This window comes from Marmota flaviventris, chromosome 17 (genome assembly GCF_047511675.1).
Source record: "Marmota flaviventris isolate mMarFla1 chromosome 17, mMarFla1.hap1, whole genome shotgun sequence".
NCBI classification, from domain to species: Eukaryota; Metazoa; Chordata; class Mammalia; order Rodentia; family Sciuridae; genus Marmota; species Marmota flaviventris.
The window spans coordinates 58,018,546-58,046,314 of NC_092514.1; the positions used below are offsets into that span (position 1 = coordinate 58,018,546).

General features: G+C 55.7%; 2 protein-coding genes across 14 annotated transcripts; one reads left to right on the forward strand and one right to left on the reverse strand.

The window, feature by feature from the left end:
* Window positions 1-48: 48 nt before the first annotated feature.
* Window positions 49-3,728, forward strand: LOC114101917 (EF-hand calcium-binding domain-containing protein 3-like; the record flags this gene model as incomplete). The annotated part of the gene is made up of 9 exons (XM_027947067.2): window positions 49-98; window positions 325-549; window positions 663-709; window positions 1,546-1,689; window positions 2,160-2,246; window positions 2,313-2,433; window positions 2,625-2,803; window positions 2,972-3,133; window positions 3,511-3,728. Coding segments are annotated over 9 exons (1,173 nt in total), but the record flags the coding sequence as incomplete, so codon positions are not given.
* Fmnl1 (formin like 1) lies at window positions 3,725-27,641 on the reverse strand. Of its 13 annotated transcripts, none has more exons than XM_071603502.1 (27): window positions 27,313-27,639; window positions 19,034-19,117; window positions 17,190-17,303; window positions 16,585-16,658; window positions 16,197-16,280; window positions 15,736-15,963; window positions 15,451-15,468; window positions 14,023-14,131; window positions 13,359-13,435; window positions 13,058-13,151; window positions 11,971-12,045; window positions 11,573-11,683; window positions 10,341-10,490; window positions 9,695-9,796; window positions 9,283-9,535; window positions 8,757-9,053; window positions 8,453-8,577; window positions 7,632-7,834; window positions 6,971-7,205; window positions 6,765-6,833; window positions 6,128-6,208; window positions 5,923-6,052; window positions 5,619-5,782; window positions 5,254-5,355; window positions 5,018-5,113; window positions 4,660-4,768; window positions 3,725-4,168 (listed from the first exon to the last, which is right to left on the reverse strand). In XM_071603502.1, the coding sequence occupies exons 1-27, from the start codon at window positions 27,439-27,441 to the stop codon at window positions 4,065-4,067; spliced, it is 3,417 nt and encodes a 1,138-aa protein (XP_071459603.1). In that variant the 5' UTR covers window positions 27,442-27,639; the 3' UTR covers window positions 3,725-4,064. The 13 variants fall into 13 exon arrangements, with proteins under 13 accessions (XP_071459603.1, XP_027803048.1, XP_027803046.1 ...); XM_027947247.2 differs by having other exon boundaries at window positions 4,660-4,780; window positions 17,220-17,303; window positions 27,313-27,636; XM_027947245.3 differs by having other exon boundaries at window positions 4,660-4,780; window positions 27,313-27,636.
* Window positions 27,642-27,769: the final 128 nt, after the last annotated feature.

Sequence of the window (27,769 nt, forward strand, 5' to 3'; positions counted from 1 at the left end):
TATAGGTTTTGGGCACTGGAGCAGCCTCAGAGCCTATGACTCTGCCTTTCAGGCAGAAGAAGGCAGAAGACCAAGAGATCCCCACCCACACAGAAAAGGTACAGGTGATCAGGGTTGGAGGAGGGTCCTCCTCCCTCACCAGAGGTGGGGGGGGGAGTATCACTGCCATAGCCCTGCCCTCAGAACCTCTTGGAGGGAGGGTTATGGGTACCTCATGGGAGAAGGTAGACCTGCACACACCCACAGGCCTGGTCCCAGATCCCCTGGAGTCAGCATATTCCAGTGGCCTGAGCCCCTCTGCCTTGTCTTCTCCATGCCTCTAAGGCCTCCACAGAAGCCTCGAAGGCTGCTCACACAAGATCGAGGTGAGGAGCAGTCCAGCAGGGTGCAGAAAGGGAGGTGTCAGCTGCACACTGCCCAAATGACCCAAACAGAGCCACCAGAAGCCATAGCCACAAAAACTGAGCAGACTACACAGAGGGCAAAAGAATTCAAGAGCCCTGTGGCTGCCCACCCAGCTTGGTCAGGACCAGATGCCAGATCTCAGAGGTGAGGGTGGGGAAGCCAGACCGGGGGCACTGGGTTTGGGTAAGGCCTGTCTGGCCCTGGCATCTCTCTGCAGCAGGTGCCAAGACCTGACCAACCTCTTCCCCCTGGGGCAGCATGACAGATGAGAATCTCCTGCCCCTGACACCCCGGCAGCTGACAGGTGAGAGTCCTAGGCTGGGAGTAGGGAGGGAAATTAGGGGGTGCTCAGGGCAGAACTATGAGAGGTTTTCCGCCCTGAGGCTGGGGTCAGTATCTGTAAACCTTGCAAGAAGCCAGTATTTATAACCTTCCCTCCATGCCAATATAAATTTGTTAATCTCTATAAACTGAAATTCACTGATGTGCCTGGTGTGTGTGTGTGTGTGTGTGTGCACGCATGCGTAGGAAGGAAAGAAAACTGGATGGAGTGTTGGATAGTCAAATGATGGTATTGGATGGATAGATGGATGGCTGAACAAATGGACAGATAGGCAAGATGGAAAGGAAAAAGGGAAGAGGGAAAGAAGGAGACAGGATGAAAAAAAGAATGAATTCCCCTGTTGCCTAGGATCTAGGCTATGGGTGGGGAGTGCAAGAGTAGAAAGAATCACTTCCCCAGTGTTCCTCAAAGATATATCCTGGTGTTGGTAGGGGCCTTTCAGAGCAGAATAATTTTCTACATCAACACTTTTCAGTGCCTGCTATATGCCAGGCCCCAGCAGGGTTCCAGGGCATCATAGTTAGTCAGACTGCCAGGTATGACCTTGAACATGAGTTTTGAATGCTTTTCATATAAACATGTCCAAGACTCATGTTTGAATTTCAAGACTGAATGGGCACTAAAGTGCCAATACAAAGCTGCCACTACTGTTATTTGTATTAAAAGTTATATATGCCCAGGGGGCTGAGGTAACCTAAGGCATCAGATGTTCCACCTTAGCTGCAATAGGCAGATCTTAGGGCTCAGGGTTCCTATGTGTGCTGTTCACCTTGCTGCCTGCTCCCCTCTACCCTCAGCCTTCCAGGATATCTTCAAACTGTTCAGCTGCAGCCCAACAGGCACCGTGGACATGCGCAGCATGAAAATTGCCCTGCGCAATGTGGGTATCCAACTGGGCCCTCAGGAGATGTGTGAGGCTCTTCGGCTGGCAGACTTGGATGGTGGGTGTCCCATCTCTGCCCTCTTGCACTCTCCCACCTCCAGATAGTCTCCTGATGAATGCTACCCCTGTCCACAACATTCCTCCCTAGTTGTACTTTAAAGTTCCCTCTCCTGGGAAAAGAGTCCTCATCACCATTATCTCATGGCCTTTAAACATTGCTGCTGATTTAATTCTTATCCTGACATGTGGCTGCCCCAACGCAAGGGCTATTTCTCCCCTACTCAAATTAGGGTCTACCTTTAGCTTCTCTGTGGACCCAGTTGGATATCCACATTGCACAGGGCAACTTTCATGCTATGCGTGTACCTTTTGGGCTGCAGATGAACAATTTGAAATATCCTGGAAGGGCAGGCAGGGAGAGGCAGACAGCAAGGTGAACCACACACATGGGAACCCTGAGTCTGTGTATACAGGGCAAGGCTTCTGCAGGGGCAGGCACCCATTGCATCCTCCACTCTCTATTTCCAGGTGATGGAATCGTAAGCTTCAAAGACTTCCTGGGTGTCCTCACTGACAACCATTACGTGGCTCAATGCATGCATGAGCACAAGACTGGTGTGGCAGGAGTGGGCCTGGCCTGGGGAGGAGGCCTCTCCTCACACTCATTTTTGCTGTCCCCAGGGCAAGTGAGAAACCGTCGGGTCTGTGACCCCAGGAGCCTAAAGACCCTGTTCATAGAGATCCTGTTCAAGCTGCTTAACCAGGGCTTTGTGCCCTCCAAGTCCGCACAGGAGGTGATGAGGTGGGCACAACCGTCCCTAGATCCCAAGCCCCAAAGATAGGAGCCCTGAACTCTGGGCCCTTTTCCTGGGCCCCAAGCCACCCCAGACAAAGACAAGTAGCTTACTGTTCTCCTTGAGTTTCGGTGCCTGTGAGATGGAGAGGACGAAGGAGGCATTGTCTAAAACGGATACCCCACTTCTCTCCTTCAAGCTACTACTTCAAGAAGCAGAGGGCTCTGCAGTTGAGCCCGGGCTGTAGGGATCGGGCCCGCGGCCAGGGCCGGCCGTCGCGCGCCCACGCTGGCCTCAACTTCTTCTGTCAGGCGGCGCGCGTCAGCGGCCTCTCCAACACGGAGCTAGCGCGCTCTCTGCACACACTGTGCAAACCGAGTGCGCGCTCAGTGGGTAGAGGCCGGGGGTCAGAGGCGCGGGGCTGGGGGCCACTGGAAAGGGGACTCTTCCGGTCACACACAGTCCCCGCCACCACCTCTGGCCTCCGAGGACCCACTCCCGGCACCACTATCCCCTCCCCCTTCTCCTGCCGGGCGCCTGCCCCAGGTGCGCGCAACCCCTCCTCTCAGATACCCAAACTGGCCGGGCGGATGCGGCCAGAATGCAGGACGCGGAGCCGAATCCCCGGCCCCCGCGACATCCGCCTTCCCAAGCCCCACCAGCCCGGCCGCTCCAAGCTCCTGCCCAACCTGGGACCGCTCAGCCCAGGTGAGAGCAGGCGCGCTGGGCTGGCGATGCAGACCAGGGGCTCCGCCGGAGAAGGGCGGGCGGGCTGGGGAGAATCAGGACAGGGCAGATGGGGCGGAGGCGATAAAGCAGATGCGGCGGGACTGGCGGGCGGCAGGCGAAGAGTGGGAGTACACCGAAAGAAACGGGGACGGAGTAGGCGCAGGCGCCGAGGGAGGCGTGACTAAAGTAGGACCCGCAAAGGAAAAGGGGGCGAGGTATCCAGGTAGGAGGCCCCAGCGGAAGTGGGGGGCAGCAGCAAGGCGGACCTAGGAGGTGCTAATCCCGCGAGTCTCCGCATCTCCGAGCTGCTGGCTACACCCTCCGCATCTCTGAACTGCCGGCTACACCCTCCACGTGCTCCCTCCGCCCTCCCGCAGGGTACGTCGACGAGTCGCTGGAGCAAATAGGCCTCTCAAAGCGGGCTCTGTCCCCTGCGACTCTAGTGCAGAAGCAACCCTTCTCCCCTTCACCAGCCTCTTTGCAGAAACAAGCTGTGAAGAACTTGTACAAGTAAAGCGTTTGCTGAGCGAAACCGACTGTGTGTAATGGGAGTGGGCACCGAACGGACGCTGATTTTTTGCAAACATCTTTATTAATCTTGTATAAAAATAAGGTCCAAGGAGAGTCTTTGGGGGTGGGAGTTCATGGGGGAGGGCAAGGTGCACTTTATAAGTTACAGGCCAGGCTCCCGCTCAGGCTAAGTATGGCTATTGGGGGAGGGGTGCTGCAAGCAGCATTTGAGGATTGAGACCAGGTGACTCTGCCTCCAACAGGAGGAGGCTGTGCTGGCCCCTTTAAGGAGGGCCAAGGTGCCAGGCAGCAGGAGGAGGGGTTGCCCAGAGGCCCACCTTCCTTGAGGCCCAGCCTGCCTACAACCCCACCCCCTACAGAATCCACCTGCGGAAATAGGCTACAGCGAGAGGTCAGAGGTGACCTGCAGGGGAGGTCCTGGAGGGCGCCTACGACCACTGCGACGGCCTGTGTCTGCGCGGATGTAGGGCTGGTTCCGTAGATCTGGCAACCAAAGGAGATAGTTAGCCCTTCAGGAGTCTGCCCAGAGCTGGGACCAAGCTCCAGGATACACGCTCAGCCTTATGAGAACCCAGGTTGTGTATTTAGGGGAAGGGGCACTGTTTACATTTGCCAGACCTCCCATCTGCCCTGCAATACATTCCAGCCATGCACTAGCACAGGAGAGGGAAGAGTAACAATGCCCACAAGGGTCCCAGAGCTGTCAGCAGCGATGTGACAGGTACCTGGGGGCTAGAGGGGCATCTCCTCTCCCAGGCTGGCCTCACAGAGGAGCCGGGATGTCCGCTTGCCAGTGCGGGCGGTGAAGGGCACTGTCTTGAGCACTGAGGGTGAAGGGGTAGGGGGTAGAGAAAGGAAAAAGAAAAGAAAAACAGAAAAGGTAGCAAGAGACAGTAAGGCAGCCAGACCCCTGGTTGGGGTCCAGACAAAGAACAGCTTAGAAGGACAGAACAGGTGCCTGGCCAAGCCCTCACCTGTGATAATGTCTTCAATGGCCCCATCACGGTCACTCTCATAGATGAGTGGCTCCTTCTGCTGCTTCCGTTTCAGCTCAGAGATGAGGTCCATCTGTTGTCGCCGGGCCTTGGGTGGAGACTGAAGGAGATATATACATAGCTCCAATTCCAGGATCCCTCCACCCCACTCAATTCTAGTGCCTCACAGCAAGGACAGGTGACTGGAACAAAAGGAACCCACTCCCATCCCTGGCTCCTAGGGCACTATCTTTGTAAAGGGTGTGTCCCTAACAATGGGGATGGGGATGGGGCCAGAGAGTGTGAGGATACCTTGCATCCCTGCATCCCACTACCAGGCTCAGCAGCAGCTGCATACCTTAGGTGCTGGGGGTTCCCCCCTGCCTGGAGTGTCGGCACCTGCCTCCTGGGCAGCTGCTTCCTTCTTCCATTGTTCCACCTCTTGCTCAGCTTTCTGAGGGTCGAAGGCAATTCTCAGTGAGGGCAATCCTTACTCCTACTCTGACCCACCCAAGAGAGAAGCAGCCTCTGCCTTTCCCACTGCCCATGCAGAAAGGCTTCAGGGCTCCCAGCCCACCCACCACACATACATACCTTGTAGGCCTTGATGAAACGGCTGAAGAGGGAAAAGAACATGGAGGGGGATGTGGTCTTGGGGTTTTCTCCGAAGTACTCCACCACAGACTCATAGGCCTCCTGTTGGCACAGCCCATCAGCCCTGTTAGCATGGGCTCCTCAGAGCCTGATGCTGCTCTATACCTCCTCAGGACATTGGCCACTTCATCTGCTCCTCCAGGCAGGTGGCCCTTCACTTCTGCTTCATCCCCAAAGGGTCCCAGCTGTGGCCACACCCCTCCAGGCCTGGGCTATACCCCCCCATCTAGTGATCCAATGGCAAGGACTCCTTCATTTCCCCAACCCAGCTTCCCTAGCTCCAGACCAGGCCAGCCCCAGCCCACCTGAGCAGTCTTGCTGTCTGCCAGTAGCTTGTCCATGGTGGGAGAGTTGGCCCTGAGGAACTCCTTAAGCACCAAGCAGTCATCCTGCCGCACAAACTCCCTCTGTGTCAACTCCAGGCCTCGCTGCAGGGAGCGCACATCCCCCAGGACACTGTCCAGGGACACTGGGTGGAAGGCGGGGCAGCGTGAACTCAAGGAATCTGAGTGGCAGCACTCCCACCCAGTTACATCTTGCAGTCCCCTTGCTTCCCAGTGGCCTCCGGACTGAACTGCCTGCCTGCTCAGGGCCCTGGCTGCTCTATACCTGAGCCTGCCTTGTCCACGAAGTGCAAGTCACTGTGGAAGCCTGTGAGCTGTGGGTACTTCTCAGCAATGACCTTCACCAGGTAGTGCAGCAGCGTCTGCTTTCGGTCAGTCGACTTCATCTCCAACAGCTGAGCAAAGACCTGTTGTAAGCCACAGGCCACCAGCCAGCCCCCAGCCCCCACGCCAGGCCCCCCCCACCTCACCACATCCAGACTCTGGAGCCGGAAACCATAGGCTGCCCCACGCTTGCTGCTGTTCATGTAGTTGCCAAAGGCCAGGACGATCTGGGAGAGGCAGGGGAAGAGACTCAACAGGGTACCAGGGCTGGGGAAGCCCCTTAAGTAAACATTACACAAGAGAAAAGGTGACGAAAAGTGAGCCTGCACACACACAGCCCTACCACACTTCTGAATGGAACTCTCTCTCCATGACACACGTACTTGTGTGTCTGCACGTCTCACATGTGTGCATGGTTAACCCATGAACATACCCAATTTTGCCCTCTGCTGGTCCAACCCAAAATTGGCAGCCACTTTCCCCTCCTAAGGGTTGTCACCCTTTTGGCAATCATTACTACTGGTCCCCTCCTGGGACGGTCCACTGCTGCTCACACAGCAATACCCAGAGGGGCTGACCCCTCTGGCAGGGTCTCAGATACCCTGTTAAAGACATGGCTGCTGTCACCAATCCTCACCCCGATCTAGTTTTGTCTTTCAAAGCATGTACATGAGAAGTGGGAACATTATCTTTGTTGTATACTACGTGGGCGGGGCCTTCTCACACTATTTAGAAGAGGCCAGGATGGGCCCAGCCTCTGGGCCCCTTGCCCTGGGCTCTCACCTCCAGGATCTGCCGGAGTTTGTCAGAGGACTTGATGGACATCGAGGCTGCAATGATGGCATTCAGTTGCTGGAGGTGAGACAGGGGAGGTAAGTTGGAGGCACCCTCAACAAGAGGCTCAGGTCCTCCCAGATGAAGCCTGGGCTGAGAGATGCCTCCCCCCACCCAAAGCCCAGGCCACACTGCCCTGCCCGCCCCGCCCACACCGGCATGAGCAGCTGGGCCGTATCCGGGAAGTTGCCCAGGAAGGTGAGTGTGGACATGCGCTCCGGCAGGCGTGGGATGCGGCTAAAGCGTAGCATGAAGCGGTCCTCTTCCGACAGCTCCTCCACGGGACGCTGCTCCCGCTCAAAGCGGGCAATGAGGCTGCGCTCATACTCCGTGGGCAGAAAGCGGGTCAAAAGCTCCAAGAAGTCCAGGCCGAGAGCCTGCAGGTCGTACCTGATGGGTGAGCAGAGGAGCCAGCCGTTTAAACCCCATATCCACCAGCCCAGAGAACAAGACTACATTCCCTCCTTTGGTTGAATAAATGAACTTAAATATTTACTATTTGCTGACAGCTTCAGAGAACAAGAAGTAGGAGTTTCGGGAATAGGAGTTTGGGAGCCCAGGTCCCCATCATTCATCAGTGGCAGATGCCCTACTATAAATCTCTCTGCCAAAGAGGCAAGAAGGGAGTGGGATGTCCCAATCTAGGCCTGGACTCAGTTTTCTTAACCCCTGAAAATGGAAATAAGGTTCCCTGTCCATGGTTCCAATGAAGTTTATAGGCTCTGTCCCCCAGCTGGGGCTCTTACTAGGCTCTGCCTGAAGATCCCAGCCTAGTAGAGGGGCTGAGCTGCCAAAAGCCCAGAGCAGGGCACTCACGTCTCAATAGCCTGGCAGATGCGGTCGGCCCCCAGATTGCCCTTGCGCAGAGTGATGGCCAGGTTTTTGGCCCGGTTGGCCTCGATGAGTGTTGCTTTACTGGGGGCCTTGTGAGCTGCCTTGCCCTTGAGAGCACTGATGTCCAGAGTGGGGCCTTGAGACTTAGTCTTGAACTGTTCCTCAAAGTCACTCATGTCCAGTTCCTAGGGTACAGGGAGAGAAGATGGGGCTGGGTGGGGCCAAGGTCTGGCACACTCCGGGTGAGCACTGTGTTCAATGATAGAACCACTGGTTCAGCCCTGATAGGCCATCAGCAGAGAGACAAAGCAGTAACCCAAATAGAACATAGGCCCTGATACAGGAGAAGCACAAGGAACACTGAGGAAGAAGAGAACCACCCAGCCTAGAAGACCCAGCCTTGAGCCATTAAGAAAGGAGTGAACTGGTCATCAGGGAAAAGGGAAGGGCAAAGGGAACAGAATGATCAATGGCTCAGAAGCAATGGAACACATCCCTTTTGGAAAACTGAAAGTGGAATCAAGAGGGCTAAGGTCCTGGTTGTGAGGAAGTGGTAGGAAAAGGGCCTGAAAGGAGAAGAAGCCAGACTGGGGGGAGGGATATGCCCCTCTATAGGAAAGGAGGGTAAAGACTCCAGAGAGGTCAGTATACCACTGCCTACTAGACCAATGCACCAAGGCAGTGTAGCTTAATGCTCTGCCCATCTCCACTTCTGTAAAACTGGGTGGAGATGACACCCCCATGATCCTGGCAAGCCCCCACCTCTTTGATGCCCACACTAGGAGCAAGACAGGTGCACTCACTTGTAGCACTTTCTCATCGTTGAGCTCTGTGAACACGGTGCCTGTAATCTGGCTGGGTTTCAGGGCCACCCAGTTCAAGAGTGGCATCCGGAACTTGGTCTGGATGGGTTTCTTGGCCTTCACTCCTGGGGCCGGGAGGGAGTGGTGAGCACTGGGGGCGCTAGAGGCAACCAGCCCAGCAAGGCCTGACAGGGCAGCAGGAGGCAGTAGGAAGCCCCTGGACAGAGGGTCCTGGAGGACACTGAGGCTGGGGCTCTACTCATCTCCCCCAAGCCCTGGGCTCGAGGGGGTCCACTCCACTCACCTAAGCTCGTCTCTGGGCCAGGCCCTCCAAGTGCATCAGGGGGACCTCCGGGCGGCGGTGGGGGCGGCGGTGGCACTGGTCCGTCAGTGCCGAGAGGTGGCAGCGGAGGCGGTGGGGGTGGGGGCGGTAAGTCTCCTGGCAATGGTGGTGCGGGCGGGGGCTCTGGGCTACCCGGGAGGGGCGGGGCCGGTGGGGGCGTCGAGGGAGGGGCTTCCTGTTGGAACTGGAGGCCAGGCGGTGGGGGTGGTGGCGCGGGCGGTGCTGCTCCAGGAGCCAGCTCTGCTGCAGGTGGGAGATCTGAAGCCAGCGAGGGCGGGGCGGGGGAGGAGCGAGTCAACTCCCTGGCTTAGGCGGTCTCAGGTCCGCCTCCCTACCCTGCGACTTACCTGCGCCTATCTGAGCCACACCCACAACCCAGACCGCCCTCTGCTGACTCTTCGGTGCCAGACCTGGCCCCAGGTTCCCCTTCCAGGCCCTGATCCCCCGCCCCCACTGCACCCCACCCCAGCCTGAAGCTCCCGCGCACCTGGGCTGGGGGAACAGCTGGGCAACCCCGGAGTAGGAGCATCACTGCCGCTTGGGGTTGCCACAGTGACTGGGACGATCTCAATGGAGACGGCATCCCCGGGCCCCCGCAGGATTCGGATTAACCCCTTTTCCTCCAACTCCTCGACCTTCAGCTCCAGGGCGGAGGGCCGTGCCGGGGCGGGAGGAGGCACTTTCTCAGGCTCCGGAGGACGTCTGGAGATGCCCATGGGGGTTGACTCGCTGAAGCGTTCCTGAAAGCCCCAGGGAAGGAATCAGTGCCCACCGGCAGGCTCCGGGTTCCGTGGTACAAAGTCCCCATCCTTTCCCAGGGTTAGGGAGGAGCTGTCAAGCCCAGAAACCCCAGCCAGCCTGTTCTTAGGAGCCCACCCCAGCCCAAACCCCAGCCTCACCCGCAGGGTCTCCAGTTCCTTGCGGGCCTGGCTTAGCTGCTTTTCCAGTTCAGCAATCTTGGCCATGGAGTCGTTCTCTGCGTCCCGAAGCCGCTCCGTCAGCTGTAGCACCGGCACATGGTGAGCTACCACCCGCGGCCAGGCAGCACTGGCACCGCCGGTGAGGGGGCGGCATCAGGCAAGCCTGCCTGGAGCTGGGGGAGGCTCCCAGATCCGCTCAGCCCCTCGTGCCAAGGGTGGGCCGAGCCTGGTACTTGAACCTCAGTAAGAGGAGGGGAAACTAAGGCACCACCGATAAGAAAGGTGGGTGGGAAGGAGGAGACTGAGCTAGGAGGGACCCCGGGCACCCAGTTCCTCCAAGTCAAAGCTTGGGGTTTGAGCATCTGTGGAGGAGGCGCCTGCCTTTCACATAAATCCCACACAGTGCAGGAGCTCGCTGAATACTCATTGAGAAAGACACCCAAAGGACTCAGGAATTGGATTCAGGCCAAACTCAGGGGCTAGACGGACAGCCACCTCCAATTCACATCCAGAACAGTGCTTGCCCTTCAGTGCCTTATTATGCCTTCGGGCCCTAGGACCCTGAGACAGATATGTGTTCAGTGGGCTTATTATGTGCTGGGCTGGGTTCAGGACCGGCTCTCACCAGTGCCACTTGCTCCTGCAGCTCCTCCATGTGCTCCAGCACAGCATTCTTGGTCTCAGTGTCCTCCAACAGCGTACCCACATCAAAAATGTTGTCCAGATATGCCTGAATCTGGACCTGCAGCTTGTCACTCTCCGTAAGCCGAAGCCTCTGTCCCCAGATGGAATGAGCAGGGTGAGGCCTAATTTGGGGGGGTCTTTCTGACCATTCACCATTACTGGGACCAGAGGAAGGGGCCTGAACCCTAGCCTGCCTTTTTCTTTATTTTTTTATTGAGATATAATTCACATGCGATAAAATTCACCATCTGAAAGTATATACTTCAAGAGTTTTTAGTACGTTCACAAGATTGTCATCATCACTATCTAATTCGAGAACATTTTCATCACACTTCCCCCCCCAAAAAAAAAATCCTATACCCCATTAGTCACTCCCTATTCCCTCCTCCCTATCCCCTGGAAACCATTCATTTACTTACTATCTTTCTTTCTTTTTTTTTTTTTATTCATTTACTTCCTGTCTCTATGGATTTATACATTCTGGACATTTCATATAAAGAATCACATATGTAGCCTTTTGTGTCTGGCTTCATTTACTTAAGGTGATGTTTTTAAGGCTTGTCCATGTAACCTGTCAGTACTATGTCTCTTTGTTATGGCTGAATATATTCCACTGTACATATATATAAATTGAGACTGCTCTTCACCTTTGTCAATCTTGGCTTTCAAAAATCCAATCCCAGAGGCCCTACTCCTCCAGCAAACCTCCAAAAGGAATCTGGGCAGAAGCTGTAGTTTCTCTGCTTAGGCTGGGCCAAGAAGCCCCAAGACCTCTGCCCACCTTCCCAGGGCCCAAACCTTCCTGCCTAATATCTATGGGCTCCCTATTATGTTCTAGAGTGAGAGTGGCTATCTGAGCTGGTACTCCCAGAATCAGACCCAGGGCCACTGAAGTGTATTCCAGTGCCTGCCACAAAAGCTGCTGGACTGGGTGCCTATCCTGTGTTGGGCACTGTTCTACACATTAGAGTCATTATTACTTCTATGATTTTCTTGTTTGACAGATGGGAAAATTGAGAGAGAGGAACTCAGAGAGAGGAACAGATCTATCCAAGATCACATGACTAGGAAGTAGCAGAGCCAGGATCTGAACCCAGATCTGCCAACCACCTGGCCAAAATCTGTGTTGGTTGATGGTTATGTCGGGGGAAGGGGAAGGAGTGCAGTGCTCACCTCCAAGTACAAGTCCAGACCCAGATGAGTGAACTCATATTGCAAGAAGACACGGAAGTTCATATTCTCCACCGAGTGTACCACAATGTTGATGAATTGCATGCAGGCCACCTGGGGGCCCAGGAGAGCAAGTCTGTGATCCTCTAGGTAGGGGGTGCTCAACCCCCATTCATCCCCAAGTCTCCCTACCTCTCCACAGTATTTACTCCACTAACACAGTGTTGTCACCTCTATGTCCCCAATCTAGCCCTCTTCCCCCAACACCCACTCCTTCCCCACTGGCCAGTCAGTCCTCATGCTTTACTGGGGCAGAGCCCAGAGCCCAGCCACCCAGGTCTTTGCCGCTCCCTGAACCCAACAGGGCCTGGCCTGGGCCCCAGCCAGCCTCCTAAGCTCACCATGAAGTCGATATTGCTGTCCTCGTTCCGGAAATAATCCATGAGCTTTTCAAAGCGGTGCTGTTCCCCACATACCTGGGTAAGGGGAATGGTGCTCACTGAGAACCCAGTAACACATCTCCTAAGCCATCCTGGCTGTCACCCTTGTATGGCTACAAGGTCCTCATCAGTTATATCTAAGTTAAGCCATGTCAGTCTTCTGCTGCAAACTCCACTCTCTCTCAGTCCCCTCCCAGAGCCCTCTTGTACACTTATTCTGCACGTGGGCACACTCCCACCTCAAGGCCTTTGCACGTGCTATTCCAACTGCCTCAACAATGACCACACCCACCCTCACCTCTCTCACAGCTTTGCTCAAGTCTTACCTTCTCAATGAGGCTCCCTGACCACCCTGCAACCAGTTCTCCCCCGAGCCAGTGTCTCTCTCTCTCTTTTTTTTAAAGAGGGAGAGAGAATTTTTTAATATTTATTTTTTTTTAGTTTTCGGCAGACACAACATCTTTGTTTGTATGTGGTGCTGAGGATCGAACCCGGGCCGCACGCATGCCAGGCGAGCGCGCTACCGCTTGAGCCACAGCCCCGCCAGTGTCTCTTTTTCCCTACAACACTTATCATTTCCTAACACACTATGTAATTTCCTTATTTATTACATTGTTTATTATATGTCTTCTCTGCTTTTTTGTTTCTCTTGCTTACTGATATCCCAGGGTCCCATTCCTGCCTGGCTCATAATAGGTCCTCAGTAAACATTCATTAAGGAATGAAGGAACACATCCAGCTCTATGCACTATATTCCCACACAACCACTCTAGCAAGCCTATTAGCCAGAGTGCGCAACCCCAAGATGTCAAGTCCAATTCGGACCTGGCAAGGCTGAGAATCAGAGGCTTAGCAGATCCCTATAGTTGTCCCTGTCCCAGTCAGCCAGTGCCCCCACCTGACTCTGTACCTTCCTTGCAGAACTTCCTTATCCCAGATTGTCCTCTGGGTTCCCCAAATGCCTACCCAATATCCTCAGCTGCCCCCATCAGAGGCTACAACTACCAGCCCCAGGGGCAAGTATGTGTTTGGATGGGGACTCCGGTACCTCCTTGAAATTGTCAAAGGCTGCAAGGATGATGTCGTGTCCTCCCCGCACCAGGCACACAGCCGCAAGCAGCTCCAGCACCAGGGCCTTGGTTCTGTGGAAAGAGTAGACAAGTAGTCCCTCAGGAACCAGCAATGCCCATGGCCAGGGTGGGCATGGCCCTGGCTAGAGGAGGACAGGGGCATTGGCAGCAGAGGTGGGATGAGTCTGGGCAGCAGTCCTGAGAACTGGGGGACAGAGTAGGCAAGGGGTTAAGTAGAAGAGTCTACATGTGGAGACAGGTTAGGGACGTGAACCTTACCGGGGGTTCTTATTGTTGAGACTCAGAGCAATCTCATTCACACAGGCCGGGTGGTTCATAACAAGGCTAAAGCCAGACTGGGGAGAGAAGAGAGGTCAGTGCCTCCGGGAAGGCCCTCAGGACCGTCAGCACCTCCTACATATTTGATGCCGTGCCTTTCTGATCTCTAATGCCCTTAGCTTAGAAAGTTTTTTTTTTTTTTTCATATCTGACCACATCTCTTCAGCAGCAGCCAGATCCTAAAACTGTCCCTCTTTTAATTTGTCTTTTCCAAAGCCAGTGTCAGCCACCTTGGACATGCTGAGTCCTTAAGGGCTGAGAAAATAAGAGAGACAAGCTTCACCCGCACGTTCCTCCAAACACGGCCAAATGCTCTCCCCATGGACCTCGCTATTCAGTTCCGCTTGGCCCCCATGTGAGGCACATCCTTGCCTCAGCCACACCCAGGAGCACTCAAGGGGATCTGACAAGGGGGGAGCAAAAATGTGGGCATCCCCTCAAGATTCATCAGCCTCAAGATCCCCTACCAGCCCAGATCCCCAGGGTTCCCTGGTGGGGATGCAGGGAGAAGGACATTTGGTCTCCAAATATCACAATTTGCACAACCCCCAGTGAAGACAGGCCCCGCTCCCCAGCTCCCCTAGTCCCATGGCCACCAGCCAACCTGGTAGTTCATGATGGCACGCAGGCACATGATACAGACGTGGACATCATCCTTCTGGCTGACGATACGGGAATTCCGTAAGGCCTTCCTGCTGTGGGCAGGGGTCATCCTGGGTGGGGTGCAGAAGACAACAGGTCAGAGCTCCAAGCCCTGACTTCCTGCTCCCCCCACCAGTAAGATGACCGCTGGAGTAAGACAGGACATATTTGGAACCTTAAGCCACCGCCTCCCATCTACCTATCCAAAGAGGCCTGCTGAGGGCAGATAGGCCTCCTCAGTCCTCAGGCAGGGAGGGTGGGTCGAGGAAGCAAAGACCCTTACAGGGACTTAGCACTAAGAAGAGTTGCTGTGTTTGGGGTGGAGAGAACTGATAGAGGGGCCAGACAGATTTGGCTTGGGAGAAGCCATGAGAAGACTTTCCACGAGGTGGCGCTCGTAGCCACTTGGGCTCATCTCCATCTTGAGAGGCAGATTGTGAATGCAGAATGCTGTGGTTCAAGAACATTCCAGGTCACCACGTACTAGGCAAGTTACTTAATCTCCCTGTACCCCAGTTTCCTCAGTTGTAAAATAGGTATGGCAATAATAGCACCTTCTTGACAGGGTTGCTGGGACTATGAAAAGAGCTCGGAACAGCTCTTGGCACCTAGTAAGGACTACATGTGCGTGCGTGCTCAATTATTCTTGGCCAAAAAAAAAAAAAAGTGTGATGTTTTCATTTTTGTAGAACTGCCAACGGAGACTTCCACGTCAGTCCTCTTGGTAATTCTATCACATTTCCAGCAACACTGAGAGGCCCCACCTCCTCCCGAGTCCTCGCCTCTGCTTGCTACATCACCCGTTTACGTCATGACACAAATATGCTTAAGTCTTTGCTGTTCCTTCCCCCTGGACTGCCCTTCCTTGCCCCTATTGTTGCCTATACAGCCTCTGTCCATCTATAAGACATAGTTCCAGCATCATCCCTTCTGGGTAGCCCTGCTAATGCCCCAGGTCATGGCCACCTCCCTTCTTAAAGTTGCCACATCTCTGTGACAACCTGTCACACTGAATTGTTCCCCACTAGATTATGGAACCCCCAAAGGAGGATGATCTGACATATGGGTACCTGCCACATACCTAATACATAGTAAGTGCTTTAAAATGTTTGTTGAATGAATAAGGGAATGAATGAACAGAGAAATATTGTGAGAGTTTGGGGGTTAATATGCAGCTGGTTCCCTAGACCCAAAGTTGGAAGCTGGGTTCCACATGATGCTCCAGGGTCATCTCCTTCCTCCTCCCACCTCCCAGCAGGATGCCCTATATTTAGATAAGGAGACCTACCACAGTGGCTGAACCCAAGGATGTCAGCTGAATGCCCCATCCAACCCACCCACCCTCCAGGGAGCTGGCCAGGCAAGCACCGGCCCCCAGGTGGCTACGTACCGGGGAGAAGGGGGGCACCTGGTGGCCGCATAGGAGAAAACAGGGGATTAGATGGGTACAAGAGAGGTCCTACCACCCCAGAAGGCCCCTCCTCATCCCAGACCCACCCAGGTGCTCATCCCTTAACATATTAGTGTCCTGAGTGCTCTGTGAGGCCCTGACTCTGGTCCCCCATGCTTGGTTACCCCTCCCCAGCCCCCAGGGCCATGTATAGAGATGTCTAGATGTGACAGTATGGGGGTGACTTCTTCATTCTCCTGCCACCCTGTCTTAGGGACCACATACTTGATGGTCAAGTGGCGACTTTTGGGCACTGATGAGGGTGGCCCCTTGCTAAGATCTTCCACAGACTGCTCCAGGGGTTTGCTCTTCTCTGAGTTGGAGGCGCCGTTATCTGTGCTTTCCATGTCATACCTGGAGATACGATGCAAGGGGCTTGGAGGCCAGCACTGCAGGGGACACTTAAGAAGGGGATGGAGGAAACTGCCAGGTGGGCCAGACCTGCAGGAAAAACTGGGACAAGAGCAGGAGGCTGTGTTCTTGGCCCTGGGCTGAGCACAGCAAGAAGTGAGGGGACATCCCTCCTTGAATGGGCATGCCTTCAGGAAGGGGTGTGCAGGGCCAAGTACTGGGTCCTGGGGGCTCCAACTATGCTGACTGGAACTGGCTAGAGGTGTGGGCTGAGGCTGAGGGACACATGGATCAAGGCTCCAAAGAGTGGCATGAGGGTGGGGTTGGGGGCTTACGTGACAGAGCACTGGGCAAAGGCCAGGTATTCCAGGAGCACATCCAGGCCACGGTTTTCCTCGTTGAGAAACTCCTGCACCCACCTGTAGGGCACAGGCTCCCTGAGTCCCATCTGGGAAGTGTCCTTCCAGAACAGGCATAGCCCTTGGATGGCCTTGCCCCAGGAAGACACCAACACATCCAACCTCAGGAGACCCAGTAATGCCAGGGGGTACTGGGGGCTCAGGCAGGGCCATGGTCCAGCCAGGCACCAAGATGCCGACTGAGGATGGGCAGGAGCAAAAGAGGAGTTGTTGGACACCCACTAGGAGGTGGTCTACAGGCACAGCCTACGAAGGGGGCAGGGGAAGCCCTCCTAGACCCGAGGGGATCTAGGCCCTTGCTCACCCAATGTGGTTTGTCCTTAGGGAGGTCTCCAGCTCCCGCAGAACCTGTGTGGACTCCTGAACTCGCCTCTTGAACTGAGAACCAAGAACAAGGAGTGTGGTGGGTGGAGCACAGTTTCCCACAGGCCATCAAGCCCTGAGGCAGCGGCCAGCATGCCCACCCTCCCCACCCCCAACACAGGGCCTTTCACGCTCTGCCTCCCCCACCACCTCCACACACCTGCCCAGCAGAATAAACACTCACAGGATGCATGCACTCCCCATGCACAGACGCACACGGTACACACAAGCTACATACACAGACGCAGAATGTACACATATACACATACACACCTCCCCGTAGACACACACACATTCCTATATAGGCACACAGGGCACATACTAATTTAAACATGCACATCCTGGATCCACACACATATGCACATCCACACACACCACCCTGGGGACATAGACATAGGGTGCGCACACACCCATGCATGGACACATGGGGTACACACACACACACTGACACAAACCCACAGACAAGTTGATTCACATGGCTATGCCAGCTGCCCAGAGCCTGGAAGGTGCAGGGGGAAAGGAGAGAATAAAAGGGGAGACATATACCCCCAGGTTGGACATCCAATCAGCTGCTACCTTTCTGCTGACCCCACCGGTATCCAGGTAACTCTTCAGCTTCTGGATGTAAGCGGCAGGGGGGTTCTTGACTTGAAACCGCTCCTGAGATGGATGGGGGCACAGGGAAGCAGTCAGAGCTGCCCTGGGGCAAATGACCTGTCCTAGTCCCAGTGTCCCATTCTCTGCTCTAACCTGGGGCTCAGGCTGTCTTAAGATGCCTCTGAAGGACCAATGGCACAAACCCAAACCATCTAGCCCCAGGCCTGGCCTGCCCCTCCTGCTGTGGCCTCCCCAGGCCACAGTCGTCTTCTACCCACTGGTTTCCGTGGGTAGAATGTAAAGGGTCAATCCTGTGTAGGCCCAGCGCCAGGGGGGATTCAGTCTGAACAGTAGGCGGCACCTTCCCTGCCCTCCCTGGACTAGAGCTGGGAGTACAGGCAGTGTGTGGTAGGGGGACTCTGGCAGGCTGAGGCCTCTCCCCCAGGACTCCTGTCCACCTGTGTTGGTAGGTGCCCTTGTGGGGGCTCCTCTTCTGTGTTACACAAAGCAACTCCTAACTCAGCCACCCCAGCCCTGGGACAGCAGGGAGACTCCCATAGAGGGACCATGCAGAGACCCCCACCCGCAAGGGCTCCCATCCCTCCCATCTCAGACCCCTTGGATGTGCCCAGCCACCCCCCCATGACCCTCTACTTCTCCAGGCTTTGAGTCCCTACCTCTGAGATGCCAGGCCAAGCCTCTTCAGTAAGACCCCCCAACCCTCCCCCACACACCCCCACACACTCACAGCTCCACAGCCTCTAGAGGCCTCCGCCCTCTGCCACAGCCCAGCCTTGCCCTAGATGGATGCCTAGCCAACTCATTTCATCCAGTCCATTAGAGGGAGGCTCTGTGGGCCCCAGGGGAGGCGCTGGCTCCCCAGCTCCCCACGCCCAGCCTCCACAGCCTCCACTGGAACATTGCTCCTGCCTCCACCTTACAGGATCCCCAGCAGCCAACCCCGCCCTACCCAGAACTAGGAGGGGTCCTCCTCGTCCACAGCAGCCCAGTGGGCTGTGAGGGTGGCAAGCCCAAGGCCTGGACCAAGCTCTGAGGGACCCAGGTCTAAACTGGCTGGCCGTGGTGGCTCCTTGACTATATCTCCTCTGAATGTGAAGGAACAGAAGGACAGGGAGTCCTGTCCCTTCCTGCCCCCTCTAATGAGCTCAATGAAGATGTAGGACCCAGGTGGACATCTCCCTTCTCCAGCCCAAGCAGGTTGGAAGGGTCAAGGGAGGCTGCTCAAGGATGGGCTTGGTGGCTCACACCTGTAATTCCAGTGGCTCAGGAAGCTGAGGCAGGAGGATTGGGAGTTCAAAGCTAGCCTCAGCAACTGAGTGAGGCCCTAAACAACTCAGAGACACCCTGTCTCTAAATAAAATTAAAAAAAAAAACTGGGGATGTGGCTCAGTGGGTAAGTGCCTCTGGGTTCAATCCCCAGTACCAATAAAAAAAAAAAAAAAAAGAAGAAGAAGAAGAAAAAAAAGGGAGGGGGAGGGAGGCTGTTTAGGAAGCTCAGCAGGACAGTGAACCAGCCCAGCTGCCTGGCCAGTGCCCTGGCCCAGCTCCTATCAGCTTTTCAGGACAGGACCAGCCTTGCTCGTGACTCACAAGGTCTCTAGGGAGACTGGTGTCAAAGGGAGGGGAACTCAGAGTCCTAGAGAGATCCCCAGCACCCTACCCAGATGCCAACCCAGCCTCTAGGTATGGGCTTTGCCCCAGCATCAGCCTGGTCAAGACAGGATGCCCCCAATGCCAGGACAGATGGGTAACAGTACCAACCTGACACCCACCTGGTCACAGATGAGCTCCCACTTCTTCTCGTTGTCATACTGGCTCAGCAGCTGGACCTTGTCCGGGGGTAAGTTCATACAGTTCTGGGGAGGGGAGAAAAAATAAGACCCTGAGCCTATGGCCCCAAAATGATAAGGAAGGGGAGGAGGGGTATTTTCAGGGAACCCACTAGAAGATATGTCATCCTCTCACCTGGGAGATAAACAGTGTTATCCAGTGAGAAAACCAATGCCCAGAGAGCAGAGCACCTTAGGGCCCAACAACCCAAAAGGGACCCACTATTTGAATCCAAGTCTGCTGTCATCCCCTCACCTCAGCTCCCTAAAAAAAATTGGCAAGAGACAGATGGGCTCTAGTTTCCCCATCTCTCCTCCCATCCAGGTGAGAAGCTAACAGGGGAGCCATCTCCAACCAGGCTTAGGTGTGGCCTGTGGATATGAGCAAAGCCTAGGCCCAGGGCACTCAAAAGCCTCATCCTTCTCTGTATCTCCCTCTTCCCCTCCAAGAAGGAAGAGAGCTGAGGGCAGCCATGTCATCCAAGCTTGGAGTTCCAGGCAGGTGCATCACGGATGCAGAGGTGGGGGGATCTGAACAGGGAAGGTCACTCAGTCACAGGAACTGGGCGGAACAGCTAGTACACTAGGCCTGTGATGCTGGTGGCCCAGGCTGGGACTCCCCTCAGGAGCTAAGAAAGGTCAGCAGAACTCTGTATGGGTCCTCTTCCTTAGCCACAGTTTCTCTGTCACCACAGGGCAAGCGTAGAGTCCAGCCCAGGGCTGTGGAATCAACCCAGTGTTGCCAGCCGCAGGGGCTCCCTGGACCCAAGGACGTGGTGAGTCTCCCTAATAGACTCAGAAGACAGGGCCAGTTCACCTCAATAGGGAAAACCCCAGGGTTATTGACAGCCTGTGCGTCAGACAGTTCTTGCCCTCATGGAATTTCCAGTTCAGCCAGGGTCTCCACTGGTGATGTGGGAGCCCCCTGAGAGCCCCAGCCAGAGTCTGTAGGGCTCCTGTCCCCAGCTCTGTGGTTTGGGCTACACACTCTCAGTCACAGGGTTCTGAGGAGAGGCTACAGCTGGAGCAGAGCAGGGACCACACCCACCCAAGGCTCCTCAGCCAGCTTCCTCTCTTGGACGCTGGGCCTAAGTCTAGGGCTCTGGCTAGACTTCACCCCAAAAAATCACTGCCTTGAGTCATCCTCAGATAACAGGAAGCTGGGTGTTCTCAGTCCCAGTTGCCTAACCTTTCCGGCCAAGGCCTCACTTGAGAGGTGAAACTGCCCACCCACTAGACTCCCAGCCAGCTGGGAGTGGGGTACGTCATCCCTGTCCCCTACTGCTAAAGTGAGCCTGGATTGAGGAATCCGCCATAGTCCCAACTTCTGTCCTGCCTGCCACCAGGCCAGGGCCTAAGACAGCTCCTGCTATGCCCAGACCCCTGTGGAAGGGGCTTTCAAGCTGGGGGACCTACTCTGCCTGGGGGGAGAGTTACCAGGCCATCCTTGCTCTGTCTCTCTCTAAGCCACATCCACCCCACAGAGACAAAGGGCAGGGCGGGGCTGAGATGCTGAGGGGAGAGGAGGAAGCAGGAGGTGACAGGCAATGCCAGGACCCTGGAGCAGTGGCACAGAAGAGGGAAATGCAGGGGTAGGTGGCTGAGCACCAGCATCTGAGCCTCAGAGGGGATGGCCACTTCCTGACATGGGACTTCCTGGGCCTCACCTGCCCTTGAGACCTGTTTGGCTCTGGAATGGCACAATGGCAGGTCCAGTCATAATCTCAACTCCAACAGTCACAGTAGCCAGCTTCGCCTGAGTGTGTATAGTGCCAGGTACCACTCAGCACCCGGAATGTTGCCAACGGCCTTCTACCTTCTCCGCCACTGTTGGTGCCGTCATGCCCACAGGTGTGAGCACAGATTAGTGGAGTGACCGGCCCAAGGTCAGGATGCCAGTAAGAGGGGAGCCAGGAAGACGGAGCTACAGTGCTGGTCTCCTCCCCAAGGGCGGCCCAGGGTTATTACTGGGGAGGGGAGGTCTCTGCTGGGGCCTGGCACACCTGTCCCCACTTTGGTGGAAGGCAGGGCGCCCCTTTGCTCCTTCCCCACCTGGCCGTCCTCAGGCCCCAGGCCCACGTGCCAGCCTGCCAGACGTGCTAAAATTAGGCTCAGAAATCAGAAATAGCTCTGACAGCGCTGAGCACTAATTAGCAGCTGCTCCCCGCCTGTGACAGTGCCCACCGAAGAGATGAGTACCAGGGAGTGGGAGAGGGGCCAGCAGATGCCACTCACTTGGGGTGAGGTGAGGCCACCTTGAAAACAGGATCAGAGCCCCAGACCTGGGCCCTAAGCAAAGGAGGCAGTATTGTGGATGGAGGCTGGGGGGACAAGAAGAAAGTTGACGTTGCTCAAGTAGGACAGGAAGGGATAGGCAGTCCAGGTGTGTGTGTGAGGGGCACCTGAGAGGAGGACAGAAGAGGAGCAACTGTGGTGTGGAGCAAGTGGAGCTTCATTCCAGAAAACCAACCCTATAGCTTCTTGGCCTCCTTGAGCCTCGGCTCCTGCCTCCATAAAATGAGCACACTCCCACCACACAGAGCTCCTGGGACTGCTGAGTGCCAAGTTCTGGTTCAACATAATAATGTTCTTCAGCGACCCAATATGGGGAAGAGGAATTTTGCAGATGTGGGGACACAGGGTTGGGGGAGTCCACATGGGACCCCAAGGTAGGGCATGATAGGGTGAATAGAAGTTTGTGGAAACATACAGATGAGACAGGCCTATCTCCAAGGGGCAAGGTCAAACATGAACTGGTCCCCAGTCCCTTTCCTAGTGTCCTGGACCTGATGACGAGGGAGATGGGACTTATTTCTTCTTTTCTATGATCAAGAAAAGAAGCTGAATCTTGCCATGAGACTGTGTGGGAACCACTGTCCTCCCTCCATGTCCCTACCACCTACCAGAGAGCAACCCCACTCTCTGCTCACCCAAGACCAGCCCCTGCAGGCTCATGCTTGGAGCCTCCCACCCCAGGCACCGCCCCACGAGTGCTGACTTCTAAAGCATTGTCCCAGGAGACTGAAGGGCTCGGGCCACATCTGGACACTGACCACACCCTACAGTTTCGCTTTCATTTTGAGCAGAGTCTCCATCCCAACCCAAGAGCCTCCTAGTACCTCTGCCCTTTAAACCCCAAGATGCCCCTGAACTTGGACACCCACCAATCCCAGTGTCAGGCCAGCTCCACAGGGATTCCTCAGCCCAGAGGGCCCAGAATCTGGGCCTGTCCCCAGTTCCCAGTCCCTATCTAGCCCATCACCTCTATTTTGGCTTCAAAGCTCTCGAAGCATCTGCAGAAACAATCAATAGCATCTACTCCTTAAAATCCCAGTATAGAATTTCTGGAACTCTTACAAGACTCCTAGGCTTAGCAGGGTGTGGTGGCGCACGCCTGTGATTCCAGCAGCTCAGGAGGCTGAGACAGGAGGATCGTGAGTTCAAATCCAGCCTCAGCAATGGTGAGGTGCTAAGCAACTCAGTGAGACCCTGTCTCTAAATAAATTACAAAAAATAGGGCTGGGGATGTGGCTCAGTTGTTGAATGCCCCTGAGTTCAATCTCCAGTATATCCCCCCACCAAAAAAAAAAAGAATTCTAGGCTTAGAGGAGGCCATAGGTGACCTGCCCTGAATTAGGTGCTAAGAACCCCAAAAGCTAACAGCTTCCCCCACCTGAGCTCAAGGGTGCCCAGGGCAGGTAGAAGGCAAGGAGCATGAGAACCAGGACACCCGGCCCTGCCCACATGATCCAGCTGGCAGAAGAATAACAATAGCAATGATGGTGGTGACAATAATAATACTCCTGAAACACTTCCTCTGGGCCAGGTGCCATCTTACATGCTTTACATCTATTAACTCATTTAGACCTCAGCAACAAGCTGCAAAGTAGACCCCATTAGCATCCCCATTTTACAAATGGGAAACTGAGGCACGGAGAAGCTCAATGGTTTGTTCAAGGTGACCTCTAGAAGACAGGCTGGTTAAGAGACTTGGTTTCCTTAGGAAAAAAGGGCAGTGGGGTCAATGAGAAGTGTGGATCCTGGCCCCGAGGGGTCTTCTGAAGACAACATGGCCCCAGTCACCCCATCTGAGGAACCAGGAACAGCCAGCAGCACTTCCTGCCACCCAGCGCTCTGCACTTCCTGTTGTTACCCACACTGTGCTCTTACTCACTGGGGAACCCCCCCTCAGCACGTCCTCTGTCAGGGGAAGTGGAGGCCTCCCCACCCCCTCCCCCTGTGCACACTTCTACCGTTAGCCCCACCGCTGCCCCACCCTCCAGGAGAGGTGGCCTCCCTCTCGTGGTTTCCGGCCACCAGGCAGTTTTCAGTATGGGCCTTGCTGTTGCTGACCTGCATAATGGCAGGGAGGCAGCCTGGCCTGTGATGGCTAGAGATCTGGGGGCTCCTCGGGAATGCCTGACACCCATGGGTGCTCTTGGTGAGGGAGATGGGACAGGGGAAATCAGGATCTGGGCTCCTTCACGGAGAAGGGCCCCAAGGTGGAGAGGACCAGGCCAGCTTCACTTCCTCACAGTGAAGAGCAGTTATTAACACTTGCTCCATGCCAGGCATGGTGCTGAGCACTTTACTGAATCTCCTCAAAAATCCTAGCAGGTGGGCAGATACATTTAACATTGTCTTTTTACACACATAAGGAAAACTGAAGCTTGGGAAATTAAGTAACTTGTCCAAGGTCACGCAGCAAGTAAGGAGTAAAGAAAAAATTCAGCCCTTATACTTCATGATCCCAGTACCCAGAAACCTTCCCTGCCTTTCTCCTGAGTAACCCCTGCTCCCTCAAAGGCAAGGATATCTAAGTCACCTTCTAGAATTCTGTATTCCCAAAGGGAAAAAAAAAATGCAGAGGTGGTACCAAGAACAGCCTCACCTGTTCCTGCCCATCTCACCCAGCTCTTTGCCAACCGCTCCAGATGTCACTGTGAATCATGTCCACCACATCCCTGGGTTTCCAGGGTCAGCATATGCCAGCCCTGCCTGGGAATGTCACCCACAGTCTCTGCCCAGCCCAAAATCTAACCACAAGGCCACACCTCATTAAGATCTTCTGTGGAAGACACCCCAGAGGTGGGAAGCACAGTGTCTGGGCTACATGCCCTCAAACTTCCTCTGCCCACCTCCTGGAGGGAGCTGGCCAAGGATGCACACCTCAGTCAGACTAGAGACATACACTCCTGCTCCTCACCACCAGCCCACAGGGAAAAGGGCCCATCCTGGTGGCAGGACTCCAAGGAACCTTGCCCTGCCTGCAGCTGGGCTCAGTGCCCCACACTACCTGATCAAGTGACCATGTCCCTGGACACCAGTCTGAGCACCCCAGGTGATAGGCCCTCATGGGGCAAATTCCTCTCCAATGGCTCAGTCCCCTCTTGGATGCCAGCATCACCCTCAGCCTTGGGACATCATCCCAGGCTCCTTCCCTTATCCCTTTACCCCAAGGCCACAGGCTCCTCTCTGCCCAGAGAGATCAGGGGTGTCCTGTACACATGCCACTCTGGCAGGCCTGTAAAGGATGCCTTGTCATCCAGATCTGTCACCCTACTTGCCTCAAAGGAGAAGGCACGAGGGCTGGAAGACACCCAGCCTTGGGCTTGGGCGTAGGAGAGGCGAGAGCTCGGAGCCTGGCTGGCTGGTGTTCCCACCATCGCAGCAGGCCCATGTGGCTGGGCAGCCATCGCTCCTCCACGGTTGCTAAGGCAGCAGCCAGAAACCCTGGCTCAACCCGCTCTCTCCCCATCAGCATTTTAAGCAGGGGCAGTCTTCTCTCACACAGCCTTCTTGGAAAGGTTGTGCCCCTCTGTTTACCCTTGCATAGAAAAAAGCCTCCTTGTAACCTCTGCCTGGCTCTGGGCCTTGGTGAGAGTACCTGTCATCTAGGAGCCTCACCATTAAGAGAGAAGGAAAAGTTAGGGGTGCTGGGATCCTATTAACCACCAGGGACAGACAAGGGGCCAAGCTGAAGCAAAAGAAAGAGGTTCCCTGAGGCCAGGTGACTAGAGCCAAGGTAAGGTACCTTCTCCCATCAAGACTGGAGGATCCCTGAGGGTGGTGGCCCCCAGCAATCTAAGTTTCTTCTCTTGAACATCAACTAACGACAGCTCTGGTCCCAGGGGTGGTGGTCAGATGGGAACCACTTGAAACAACCAATGCCAGACCCATGGGTTCACCCAAATCCTCTACCCTGGGCAGCACAGGCAGAGGTCAAGGCTGTCACCCCAGGGTGGAGTTCATACCCCAGTTCACAGAAAGTAAGAAGAACCAGGTTCTTAGCCAAGTGACCTGAGGTTGGGTTCATTCTGCCCACAACAGGACAAGGCATGGGTTGATCCACCCCAAGAAGAAGGTGTAAACACACTGGGGTTCCGGGGGGTCAGGGAGGAGTGGGGCCCCCAATGGGTGCTGCTGCCCTAGATTTCTCCCCAGCCACCAACTCTTTCTTCGCCAGGATACCTTCTGAGATCACTGGGCCTCCCCACTTCCATACCCTGGTACTGGCAGGAAGGCAGGGGGCCAAGGTGGGGGTGGGGGTGTGTGCAGTGACATTTTATGTCAGACTCAACCAGTCAATTACAGTCACAAATCTAAGCAGGGCAATCAAGTCCTATACCTACATCAGAACATCACCACTTGACTTTTGGGTTTTCCATTGGTCTGAATTATTCACTCCCATGGCTCCTCCCCCCATTAGTGTGAATAACAGAGAGCAGCCTGGAGCCTGGACCTCAGGCCTGAAGCCTGCCCCACCCCCACCTACAGACACACATTGCCCCACCATCTGGGGAGTTCAGAGTGGGAGTTCAGGGATCCACCACTGATGGATCCAGAGACTGTGTCTCCACGTGCCCCTCCCCCATCTGCTCAGCTCAGCTTAGCTTTGCCTTGTTCTGTGGAGGTGGGAAGTAGGGACAGGTGGAGAGATGGGGAAAGTCTGGGGTTAGTGTGGTGTGAGGTGTCCATCAAAGTCCCTCCCCTTCCCCTTCAAGCAAGGCGCCTTCACAAGGATAGACCGCACCCCACCCCAGAGTTCCTCCAGATCCCTCCTAACCTTCTCCTGGGAGGGGCAGCATGTGACTCTCAGGAACCCTTAGGAGGGATCTAGCCCTGCAGATGATCTAGCAAGTAGGGCCTAATGACTAGACAGAGAGAGGAATAATGTCTAGGACGGGGTGGGGACAAGCACTGAGCCAGCACTACTCTGCTCCTTGTGCCTGCCTTGAGCCCCCACCCTCAAACCTGCAGTGCCAGCCTGCCCAGACTGGGAAGTGCCTCTGGGAAACAGCCCAATCTTATTCTCCTGTCACAAAGTATCCAGCAAGGGACAGCTGACAGCAGACAGGCCACCAGGCAATTAGAGAAAGGAGCAGAGAAGAGGGCTGAGGTATGGAAGGGGAAGTGAGAACAAGTGGCCCTGCCCTCTCCCTACTTCTGCCCACCAGTCTTAAAGACCCCTGACTTCTATGGAGTCCCCACAGCACCAAACATATTTTGACCTCTTCAGGCTCAGCCTGAGTTGATGAGTCCCTCTCCAGTGGGCTAGGCTCCAGCATCCCCACACCAATTCCCCAGGCAGGTGACAGTGGAAGGGGGCTTCTGACTTTTGCTCCACCCCAAGTCAGTGGCCAACCCATCCTGACCCCGCCCTTCCTAATGTACTCCTTTCAGTAGCTAGGAGGGGATGCCTGAGACCTGTCCAGGCATACGGGGGAGTGAGAAACACAGACACCCCCCTCTGCATGATCTAACTACCCGCTCAGCAGCCCGGGCACCCGAACACACCAAACACTTGCTCTAGGTCAGCGGCTTCCAGAAGGTTAAATTGTAACCCCTTCCATCTTTGACCCGGAGACACAGAAGGGCAAATGCTGGAGACCCGCACCCAGTGGCTGGGCCTGCGAGCAGTGGGGAAGGGAGTGCCTGGGGCCCCCTTGCGCTGCGCTCCCATCTTCCTCACAGGACATTTTAAGGACCTTTAGATCCGGGAGCATGAGGGTTGTCTAGGGAGAGAGACTGGCGAATGCAGAAGAAAGTTTTGGGGGGAGTGCTAAGTCACTCTGAAAGAAGCCACCGTCACTGCCATCCCTGGAGGGGGCAGCCGCTGGGCGGGGGATCTCCAAGCGGCACCTGAACCCCCGGGGGCGGGGACGCGTGGCGAGCCCCTGCCGCCCCTCGCCCGCGCCCTGCGCGCAACGGGTCACACTCACCAGGACCCGGGTGAACCTCTCCTCCAGCTCCCCGGCCGCGGGCATCGGCTGCTTGGGGGCGGCCGGCTGCTTCGGGGACGGCGCGGCAGGGCCCGCGGGCTGCTCGGCGCTGCCGGCCGCGTTGCCCATGGTGGTCCCCACCCAGCCGGCTAGGCGCCTCCAGCCTCGGAAATCCAGCTTTCCAGGGGACCGGGACGGGGCTCCCGGCCCAGGTGGCGAGGGTCAGCAGCTCGCGGCGACGCGGGCGCTTGGCTCAGCGGCGCACAGGGGTCGGGGCGCTGCGTCCCATCGGGGTGGCCCCGTCCGAGGGAGCGCGGCGGCGAGCTGCAGGGTGGGGGGAGGAAGTCAGGCTGCAGGCCGCCGGGGCCAGAGGGCTGGGCCGGGGGCAGGAAGCTGCGGCGCGGGCTCCCCCCTCGGCGATTTTCGAACTTCTGCTGTCGCTCCCGGTGCGCACAAA